This window comes from Chrysochloris asiatica, unplaced genomic scaffold, assembly GCF_000296735.1.
Source record: "Chrysochloris asiatica unplaced genomic scaffold, ChrAsi1.0 scaffold00096, whole genome shotgun sequence".
Taxonomy (NCBI): Eukaryota; Metazoa; Chordata; class Mammalia; order Afrosoricida; family Chrysochloridae; genus Chrysochloris; species Chrysochloris asiatica.
This window is the reverse complement of record NW_006408614.1, coordinates 10,076,428-10,087,841: the sequence shown is the minus strand read 5'-3', so window position 1 is coordinate 10,087,841 and position 11,414 is coordinate 10,076,428. Positions and strand designations below refer to the sequence as shown.

Genomic DNA, 11,414 nt, shown 5'->3' with positions numbered 1-11,414 from the left:
TGGTTCAAACCGACCAGTTGCTCCTCAGAAACCTTATCTATACAGGGTCGCTATGAGTCGGAACTGACAGGGTGGCATTTAATAACAACAAAACAATAGCAAACAAGGAAAGAAAAATGAGTTGATTTTCTATACAGGAGAAAAAAGATGACTCCAAATATACAAAATAATTTATATAAAATTCGTTTTAGAAAGATCTTCTTCCTCCAGGGGGGTAGGGATAAAAACCACACTGCTAGACTCTTTGAACATTTCATGATTTTAATTTTCCTAGAAGTACATTCTTTAAAAGAAGTTAACAACTTCGATTTCAAAGATAAGGATTAAATAATGCAAATGAACAGTGGGCATCGTCTGTGAAACTATTGCCTGGTTGCCCTGAAGAGAAGGCTTCTTAGATTGAACGGATGCACAAATCCCTTAGAAAAGCTTCATTTGCTGCCTGTAACGAGTCTTCTTAAGGCCACTTTTTCTTCTCAGACCAGCCCCTTGTCTCCAGCAGAAGGGTTAGCTTGATCATGGCTTGAGGTTCCACAGTGTTTTGTGTATGCGAAGCGAAGACTAAGAGATACTACTGAATTTGCTCCACTGTTGATTCTGCCACAAACACCAAGTGCCAACACTGTAACACGTCCCCTTAATTTTCAGCAAGACACAATGCACAGAAAATTGACGCATGTCCCACCTTCACTGACTCGGGGTCTCCGCTGGGAGTGGTGTGAGGAGGCTGCCGGGGCTGACCAGATACAGAGCGAGTGTGAGACCTCGTGTGCTGATTTGGTCACCTGCAGGTTCTGAGTGTTGGCCCCGCACGGCTTGGGGGTCTACAGACAGGGACTCTGGGTGGCCATGGCTCCGGTCAGCCAGCGCTCACCACGGGCTTTCCTCTGCAAGGCGAGGAAAGAAGCACGCTCCCAGACAGGAACAGAAAGAAGCCAAGGAAAGAATGTTCTAGCTTCGCTGACCCTTTTCCTGTTCCGAGCTGGCATTTACTGCTGGGACAAGAGGGCGCTCCGGTTTGCTTTCATTTTTTCCAGACGTTTCACCAAGTGGCCGTTGCTGACCTCAAGCTCCTCTGTTTTGTCCAGTGCGGAACGGAGCTGGAAACAAAGAGGCAAAGGCTGTGAACTTTGAGGAACTTGTTTCCTCTCAACGGAACAGGGCTCGTGTGACCAAGACTCCAATCCTGATTAAAAAAAAGATATTTTAACTTGGGCCCATTGAAATCCAAAAAATACACACCTATGAGGGAGCTTCAAAAAGTCAGTGGGATTGAGAACATCGGTCTCCACAGTCCTGAGACCAGAAGAACCAGACGGTACCCGGCTACTACTACCAACTGCTCTGAGAGGGACACGTTAGAGGGCTCTGGATAGAAGAGGAGAAAAGTGCGGAACAAAACTCAGAGGCATAAAAAGGCCCAAGCTTACTTACTGGCTGGAGCGAGACTGGACATATATCAATTTTCAACCAAAACAACAGATTAGCCTATAAGATGAACAATAACACTAGGGAGGGGGGGCACACAGCCATTTGAGATGAAAAAAAAGAGGCAGCATTTATCCAAGGACCAAGCTCAGAAGGGTTAGGAAAGGAGGACTGGAAACAGGAAACTCAGGGAAGACGTGGGATGAGTGATGCTCCACGGAAGGGATTACAATCAGTGAGCTCAAACAAAACGTATGGATTCCTGAGTGCACAACTGATCATCTGCTCTGTAAACCTTCATCCAACTCACAGAAAGTCCAAAAAAAAGCCGTCTGTGGAAAAATTTCACTCTTTTAAATTCCATTTCTCCATGAACTTTCTGAAGCATACATTTCCCCCGCATACATTCGAGTATCTACACGTGTTTGTTAGACATGTGTTTTTTAGACAAAGACTTCAGACTCAGTTAAAAATCACTTTCACTGCCATTTACTTAGCTACAGACAGTATGTTCCCGCATGATGATGTCATGACAAGTGATAAACAGTATGAAAAGTAAAGAAAACATTGAAGTTACTAATGGCATTATTCTGCTTGGATCAACAATCAACATTCATGGAAGCAGCTGTCAAGAAATCCAGCAACATACGGCATTAGGTAAATCTGCTGCAAAAAGGTCTCATTAAAAGCTTTACGACTCAAAGACATCACTTTGATGACTGAGGTGTGCCCAACCCAAGCCAAAGTCTTTTCAACAGTTTCAAATACATGTGGAAGCTGGCAAATGAAAAAGGGAGGCTGAAGAAGAGTAGATCGATGCGTTCCATCTACGGTGTTGGCGAAGCATGCTGAATACACCATGGATGGCCAGAAGAATGAGCAAGTTAGCCTTAGAAGAGATACAACCAGGCTCCTTAGGAGTGAGGAAGGCAGCCTGCTAGCTTGTTCGCACTGGACTAAACAAGGACCTCATGTTCGTTAAGGTGACGGGTCAGGGGAGGCGGAGAGGATCCTCCATGAAACCGGCACCATTCGACTCCGCCCTTGCTCTGTAAGGCACAAGATCCCCATGACTTAGAGCCAGCTTGACACCAACTGACCACAGCACGGCGCTGCCCAACGTTTGGGATGATATGGGAACAACCCAGTGGTCCACCGAATGTGTAACTACTCCCACCTGGGTTCCCAGCCGGGTTAGCATGTCACCCACCCTTTCTCTAGAAACCACCCCGGAAACCTACCTCTCTTTGGAGTTTTCGTTTTTCGGCTTTCAGTTCATCTTCTATTTTCTCTGCATTTTCAGCAGCCGATTTATAACGTGATACTTGACCCTCTAACCTTATTACCTAAAAGAAAAGGAAAAACCACAGGCATAAATCCATAGGCCTGTTTTCATTCTCTGAATGCTTCGTCCTATTTGAAATCAAAAGGGTGTGCTTAAATCAAATGGGAAGAGACAGAATGCAAATATAGCATTTATAGCTCCAACGGCTCAGCCATGATTTTGAGATCTCTTAGTGACTCCAAGAGGACTTGTAATCCAGAGGGTCCCTTCTTGCTCTCACTTCTGTCTCGCCCCTTTCTGGGATTATCTTGTTGGACAATGGGTAAATTGAGGCAGAACCTAAGACAAGGGTCCCACCTGTTTAATCTCTCCTAGGGGTGGTGGGTGGGGCAGTAGGAGAGGGGGAGGAAAAGCAAGGCAATAATACAAGAGCTAAAGGAGGGTTCAGATTTGTGTTCCACAGTCGAGGCCTGCAGTCCCAGACAGGTGCAAAGGCTGACCTGAGCCCAGAATTCCATTGAGACCAAACGCATCCCTGTGGTGGTATGGCTAGTGTTCAGATTTTTGTTTCTCTAAAGACTTGAAAATGTTCCAGCCACTCAGACCCACAAGTGAGGGGAAATGACAGCTGTTTCTTCCTTCCCTTTTAGTAAGGACTGAAAAGGGTGCTCAGCTGAAGACCAAAAGGTTGGAGGTTTGAATCTTCTCAGCGGCACCATGGAAGAAAGGCCTGGCACTCTATGTCTGAACTATCACTTGTTGGAAATCTGTGGAGTGCGACTCCGCTCTAACACGTGGGGTCACCAGGCGTTGGGCTGACTTCCTGGCAGCTGGCTTCTAGGTAGGAGGGTACCATTTACACTGGGTCCAGCATGCCAGGAGCAGGAAAGCCCCAAATCTAGAACCAGGGAAAGTTTGTGCACCTGGAGAGACAGGTGAGAAATCCAGGCCAGTTGAGTGGTTTTTTAAAGTTTTTATTGTGAATTGAGTGATAGTTTACATGGGAGAACACTGGTTTTCACACCATTGTTTCATTGCAATGATTACAATCTCGCAGGAGTGTTTTTAAACTCATGAAATTATTTTTAAAGAATGAAATTGATTGAAACCTCCAAGTCACATTAGGTTTTTCCTACAACTAAACCCACTGTAGGAGTTCTGGTAGCGTAGTGATTACGAATTGGGCTGTGAACCGCAAGGTCAGCAGTTTGAAACTACCAGCTGCTCCACGGAAGGAAGACGAGGCGTTCTGCTCCCGTAAAGATTAACAGGCTCGGAAACCCTGTGCAGGGTTACTATGAGTCGGAACCAACTCCACGGCACATAACAACAACAGCAAACCCACTATGGGACTCCTGGTGTGGCGCTGTGAGTTAATGTGCCAGACTGCAAAGTGTTTGAACTGCAAGGTTGGCGGTTCAAGCTTACTAGCTGCTCCTCGGAAACCCTATACAGGGCTGCTATGGGTCGGAATCGACTCGACGGCACTTACAACAACAAAAACAAACCCACTATGAGGAGCCCTGGTGGAGTAGTGGGTACGCCTTGGGCTGCTAATCACAAGGTTAGTAGTTTGAATCTACAGGCTGCTCCGTGGGAGAAAGGTGAGGCTTTCTGCTCCTGTAAAGATTTACAGCTTCGGAAACCCCCGCACAGGGTCGCTATGAATCAGAACCGACTCCAGGGCACACCACCAGCAAACGCACTGCTGCCGAGTTGATTCTAACTCACAGGGATCCTATAACAACAGTGTCCAACGGCCTTGCAGGCTTTCTAAGGCCGTAAATCTTTATGGGAGCAGATAGCCTCATCTTTCTCCCACTGAGAGGCTGGTTGGTTTGAACAGCCAGCCTTTTAGTTAGCAGCTGAGTGTTAATCCACTGAGCCACTTTCCCACCCATGAGGTGGAGTCAATTCTGATTTGCTGACCCTATAGGTCAGGGGAGAATTCTCCACTGGCTTTCCATGGCCGTAAATCTTCACGGGAGCAGACAACCTCATCTTTCTTCTGCGGAGCGGCTGGTGGTTTCCAACTTTCAACCTTTGGGCTAGCAGTGCTTTAACCACTGCTCCACCAGGATTTGCTCTCCCTACAACTATTGCTTCTGAAGGATTTTTATCCCCTGAACACCCCAAATCCGAATCATAATCTTCTAAGAAATTCATGGGGAGGTTTGTTGTCTTTCTTTGCACACCCGCCCCTCCCTACTCCCCTGCGAGCTCACTGGGCTGTAAAAAGCTCTGCCTCTGTTTACCCACAGCCTCTCGGGCAATTTTCTAGCTAGTCACACTGGCGATGTGCACTGGCTTAGCCAGCCATTCCTGCCCACAAGTGTTCACACGTACATTTTGTTCTAATGCAGTGATCTCTTGCTCGGATTTTGCAAGTTTGAATTTGAGGTCGCTGATCTGTCTGTTGGCATCTCCTAAAGGCAGAGAGAGAGAAAGAGATTCTGTTCAGCTTTCGGGCTTTTACAATGGCAAAGCAGTTGTTACTCGGAACCAGGAGTACTTCATTATCATCTTCTAAACCTGGAAGTTCTGGGCTGTGGTTCCTGACCAGGGAGACGGGGCTTTCTCAGAATGTACCCAGGCTAGGAGGTGCACCTCCTCCCTTCTGTAGCCCCCAAGCCCAAGGAGAAAAGAGGGCAGAGAAGTGAGCCAGGGAGAAAGACTGGGTATCATTTCATCTCCTTTAAGCATAAACATGGACTCTGGCTGTGGCGCTGTGGGTTAAATGCGCTGGATTGCAAGGTCGGTGGTTCAAGCTCACCAGTTGCTCCTCAGAAACCCTATACAGGGTTGCTATGGGTCAGCACTGACCCGATGGCACTTGACAACAACAAAGCATAAGGATGGAGTCCTGGTGTGGCACTACAGGATAAGCACTCGACTGCAAGGTTCGTTTGAAACACAAGGTCAGCAGTTCAAACCCACCAGCCACTCCTCGGAAACAGGGTCTTTAAGAGTTGGAACTGACTTAATGGCATTTAACAACATGGACATTATGCTTGGTTAAGTGGAGGGTCAGCGAAAACCAGGAAGCCCCCCAATGAAATGGACTAACACAGTGGCAACAGCAATGGGCTCAAACGTAACAATTGTGGCGATGGCGCAGGGCCAGGCCGAGCTCCATTCTGTTGTGCATGGGGTCCCAATGAGTCAAAGTGGACTAGGTGGGACCCAACAACAAGAAGTCTGTTTCTAGAGCCCTGGTGTGGTGCTGTAGGGTCAGCACAGGATTGCTAACCACAAGGTCAGTGGTTCAAACCCACTAGCTGCTCTGAGGGAGAACGATGAGGCAGTCTGCTCCCATACAGACTGACAATCTCGGAGACCCTTTGGAGCAGCTCTACTCTGTCCAACTGGGTCATTATGAGTAGAGGAAGTCTGTTCTAGGAGTTCCTCAGTGGCACACATGGGTAAGTGCTTGAATGCTAACTGGAAAGTTGTTGGTTCAAGGCCATCCAGATACCTCAGAAGCAAGACCTAGTGATCTACTTCTGAAAGATCACAACCACTGGGAACCCTGTGGAGCACAGTTCTACTCTTACACAAATGGGGTTTCAATGAGTCAAAGCTGGCTTAAGATCAACTGGCTGAAAAAAAATACACTGTTTTATAAGCCTGCTTCTCATTGGCATCGGAAAATACTTTTCAATTGTTCTACATGATTAGCAAGTCAAGGGACTGCTATGTCCATCAACAGTTCATAGGATGGTACCTGGGGGGCCCCGGGAGCCCTGCTCTACCTCACAGGCTCCTCCGCCCACCTGCCCCTCCTGGCTGTGTCCCCCCCCCACGTCTTTGATCTTTGGCTCTCTAGGGCTTTGCAGGGCAAAGGTGAGTACGGGGAACCCTGGGCACCCTGCAGTTGGAGTTCCTGTTCTTCAGAGGAGTGTAATAGAAACAGCTTTTGCTTACTTTGTAGATCCAGGACGTGCACGTCGGTCCCGTTTTCCACGATGTCCTCTTCAGACCGTAAGTCACCCAGCTTTCCGTCCTTCTGTTTTTGTCCCAGCTGCCCTTTGAGTTTCTTCACCTGGAAACATACGGGGGTCAATATGTTAATTTCTCCATTCAAAACCTGAGCTTAGAGGCTGTCAGCAAGTAGTGTGTCAATGAAAACCAACACTCCCTTTGTAGAACTGGCCTCTATGCACAAGTTTTTAGTGTGTCTTCAGGGCACCAGGGGAGACAGGGGTTACGTAACAAAAAGGATGAGAGAAATGAGCTCCAGGGTTATAGCTCAGCAGGCAGGTATGTAGTGGGTTTCTCTTCCACTTATGAAAAAGTTTACTACATTATATACATTAAAAAACAAAACAAAATAAAAACTCTATCATTAGTACTCTTATCAGTGAGTGATGTTTACAATGTTGTTGTTACCTGTGTGGAGTCAGCTCCGACCCATAGCAACTCTGTATAGGATTTCCAAGGAGCAACTGGTGAGCTTGAACCACTGACCCTTGGGTTCAAACCGACTTTGTAGTCCAAGAAGCATAAATTATTTTGTTAACTCTGGGTGAAAAGTTATTTCTAAAGTTGAAACTGCTCTTGAACTCAGGAGATTGTTCATAAAGTACTTCACATGTCTGTTGTTTGTGTTGAGTTGATTCTGACTCACGGTGCCCCCTATGTGTGCAGAATAGAACTGCTCCAGAGAGTTTTCACCACTTAAAAGCTCTGGTAGCGTAGTGGTTACGAATCGGGCTGCGAACCGGAAGGTCAGCAGTTCGAAACTACCAGCTGCTCCGCGGGAGAAAGATGAGGCGATCTGCTCCCGTAAAGATTTACAGCCTCGGAAACCCTATTCAGGGTCGCTATGGGTCGAAACCGACTCGACGGCACTTAACAACAACAACAACCTTTGTTTGCACACCACCAGCCTTTTGGCTAGTAGTTAAGTGCTTAATTGTTTGCAAATCTTTGCTAGAAGTAACTCAAATCAATGTGTCATCAACCTTTGCTTTATTGACTAAGAAGCCAGAAATAGGGCCACCTGGAAGCTTCCAGACCCAGAAGAACTATAATGAAGTTCCAACAAACCTACTTATCTTCATGCAGAGCCTGGTCACATTTCTGACTGGCCAGCCTTAAGGGGGCTTCCCGCCTCGACATAACGTTCCTCTCTCTCAGTGCAAGTGAAACCTGTCTGGTTGGGACTACACTTCACCAGACAGGTTTGCTGTAGGATTTTCTGGCATCTAAATTGCATCGCCCAAGCCCTTTTCATAGGAAACTCCAGATCTATGAGGAATTGTCTGCAGGTGATCACCTGCTTGCTCTGTAACAGATGCACAAACAAATCCGTCTTGAAAGAAGACAGCATGAATGTTCATTAGAAGCCAGGGTGACAAGACTTACTCTTGTACTTTGGACATATTACCAGGAGGTACGAGTCCCAAGAGAAAGACATCAAGCTTGATAAATGGATGGTCAGCGAAAAAGAGGACTCCCAAGGAGACCGACTGGCACAGTGACAGCAGCAATGGGCTCAAACACAGTCATTCTGAGGCTGGTACAGGACGGGGCAGCGTTTTGTTCTGTAGCGCATAAGGTCGTTATAAGTCAGAACTGACCTGACAGCATCTAACAATAACAGTGTATGTTGCTTTAAGAAAATAAACAGACAATTATACATGATGCAATTGATTTAAAATGATGACCAAAATCCAACCTGCTGCCATTGAGTTGATTCCGACTCACAGCGACTTTATAGGACAGAGTAGAGCTGTTCCTTAGGGTTCCCCAAGTTCAGGCTGCAAGCTTTCTCCCACCACGTGGCCGGTGGCTTTAAAGTGCCACACCTGAGCACATTCAATCACTATCCCACCAGGCCCCCTTAGAAGTAGGGTGTGTTGGTGTTTGCTGTTACTGTTCTATGCCACAGACTTGGTTCTGATTCACAGCGACCCTGTATAGGGTTTCTGAGGGGCAGATGGTGGGTTTGAACTGCCAACCTTTTGGTTAGCAGTCTAGTGTTTATTCTACTGTTGTTGTTGTTAAGTGCTGTCGAGTCGATTCCGACTCATAGTGACCCTGTATAGGGTTTCCGAGGAACAACTGGTGGGTTTGCACTGCCAAAAGAGAAAGACTGCAGAAAGTGTAGTAGACTCTTCCCACCATATTTAGTGTTTTACTCAACTCTGGGAGAAACTGTCAACTGACTTGTACAGAGTATGTCAAATCCACAGCATTACGCATTTGGAGAGAACGTAAGAATGATGTTTCTTTAGAAAGGGACTGCCGAGTGGATTAATGACAACCTCATATAGAAAGAAGAGCAAACAGGACAATTATTTCCTGCTTCTTGAGGCGAAAGAGAACAATGCAGAGATAAAAGAACTCCATCGGCTCTAAGGCTGTGGGAGCTGATGGACGGGAACTGCTCACCCCTCAGACGGCTTACGAGGAGGGATTACAAACTGGACTTTCACACACAATTCATTAGGAGAAGTGGTGTTTGGCACGACTCAGTAATGCCTCTGCCTCGCAGTGCTGTATCTGGACCTTCTACCCAAGTACTTATTGTAAGTGGCAATTCAAGTAAAACATGCTGTATTTACGTCCATGAACTTTGGAGGGACACCCTCACTGGATCTCATACGATTTAGGTTCTACTTGTTCTTGTGGTCGGCTGCCATTGAGCGGGCCCTGAGTCCTGGCAAACCCCTGAACACTGGATCAAGACGCGGCCCAGTGCTGTGCCTTCCCCATGACTAGACTGGACCGTTGTGATCCAGATGGTTTGCAGCGGATGGTTTTATGGAAGTAGATTGCTTAGTCTCGGTCTGAAAGCTCTTCCTGAAACTTGTTCAGATTCACAGCAACACAGTTGCTGTGGCTGAAATGCACTGGCTCGAAAAGAACCCAGGTTTCTAGAAGGCGAGAACCGTATCCCTAAACCACCTCCACCCCTGCCTTGATAACTGATATTCCGGCATGATGTGAAGGGGGTTTCTTCAAGAGGCGAGAAGTCAGATGGATTAACTCTTCGTGGGAAGCATGGAGAGTGATATTACCTGTTCCAGAAGACATTCCCGTTCCTCCACCAGCTTTTTCAACCTAATATCTAGAGAAATCAGAAAAGACCGAGGTTTAGGTGAATCCATGTATGACACTCCGTGGCACATTATTAAACCCGAGGATGATCATTTAGGTGAGTGAAATGAATGATGAACGTAGTGAGAACGTACCACTATGAATGATGTCACAGAGAGGACGTGGGGGCAGGTCAGCCAAGGGAGGGTGCGTCAACCTCCCAGAACATGCTCGGTGTGTCCGCAGCAGCTTCCGGGGGCATGCAAACACGCTAATCTCCTACTTTAGGTTAGCATGCAAGGGCTCTAGGTCAAAGCACACTGCAACACAAGATCTCACAGGCTCATAGTTTACATCGTTAGCAATGGACAAACACACCGACAGTCACCCATCACCAGCCTCTTAACTCGTCTTGCCTTCCCCCAGGCTCCCTCCCCAGAAATGGTTTTTCTTTTGCATCAGGGTCAGAAGTTGGGCTCTATGTTTCCTAACTGCTAAGTTTATGACCGTCTGCAGACAGAGAGAGGCATTCTTTTCCGGAGACGCCCTGAGACTGCCTCTCTATCATTCCTCTGTACGTGAGCACCTACGACTTCCCCGACTCCTCTCCGAAGGGTTCTCTGCAGCAACATAATTTCCAGGTCAGAGCTGGGAAACCACAACCTGGGCACGGTGACAGCAGGCGTGGCCCCCATACTCTGTGCCCACCGGCTTTCACCTTCATCAAGTGCTGTGGGTGGACCAGAGATGACATGCCAGTCTGGAAGGGGGTGGACCCGCCTCAGAGATGCACCCCGAACCACTCCACTGTCTTCCAGACTAAACTCAGCTCACGGTGGACTCCTGTCCCCAAGCTCTCACTCTGGAAGGAACAGCGCTCTCATACGCACTAGCTCCAAATTCATCAAAGTAAAATGTTAGCCTTGATTTCTTACATGAAATCAAACTAATGAATATAAACTGCATCTTCATTTTCATTAAAAAATAGTCTATTCACATTCTAACCTAAGTTACACAGTTCTCTAGCAATTTGTTTCTTAAAGAAAAGACCTTCTGAAGTTATTCTGAAAGGCACAATATCAAAATCAAAGAAACTCATAAAATGTTAAACATAATATAAATTTATGACTCATTTGAGGTCTGGTTTAAATGACAAACAAGTGGCTTTCAAATAGAGTTCCATTCTTTCTTTTCCATACACCCATCCAACACTGAAACAAAAATATTTATACTTATAAATCCAAGTCTTTTATTCAGTATCACTTTTCCACTTATCTTACATATTTTATACTCTCAGACAGACACATGCTTCACAGGATGCAATAAGAAACACTGTTGTCGTTGTTGTTGTTAAGTGCCGTGGAGTCGGTTCTGACTCAGTGACCCTGCACAGGGTTTCCGAGGCTGTAAATCTTTACGGGAGCAGAACGCCTCATCTTTCTCCCGCGGAACCGCAGGTAGTTTCGAACTGCTGACCTTGCAGTTCACAGCCCGATTCGTAACCACTATCCTACCAGAGCTCCTTAAGAAACACTGAGCACACCAGAAAATGCTCTTGAAATCACCTACCTATTGTACAATTTAATGTTTTTTTCTTTTAAATACCTCAAATACCCACACTGGCTGGTAGAAAAGAATACAAAATTAACAGTGCTGG

The 11,414-nt window shown here is 46.5% G+C and overlaps 1 protein-coding gene across 2 annotated transcripts in view; it reads right to left on the bottom strand.

The window, feature by feature from the left end:
• Positions 1–989: 989 nt before the first annotated feature.
• Positions 990–11,414, bottom strand: part of LRRFIP1 (leucine rich repeat (in FLII) interacting protein 1) — a 156,031-nt gene continuing 145,606 nt past the window's right edge. For both annotated transcript variants that reach the window (XM_006866780.1, XM_006866781.1), the window contains 5 exons: positions 9,739–9,788; positions 6,638–6,755; positions 5,060–5,139; positions 2,670–2,774; positions 990–1,100 (listed from right to left, as the gene is read on the bottom strand). In XM_006866780.1, coding sequence (XP_006866842.1) covers positions 990–1,100; positions 2,670–2,774; positions 5,060–5,139; positions 6,638–6,755; positions 9,739–9,788 — 464 coding nt within the window. The remainder of the gene's footprint in view (positions 1,101–2,669; positions 2,775–5,059; positions 5,140–6,637; positions 6,756–9,738; positions 9,789–11,414) is intronic.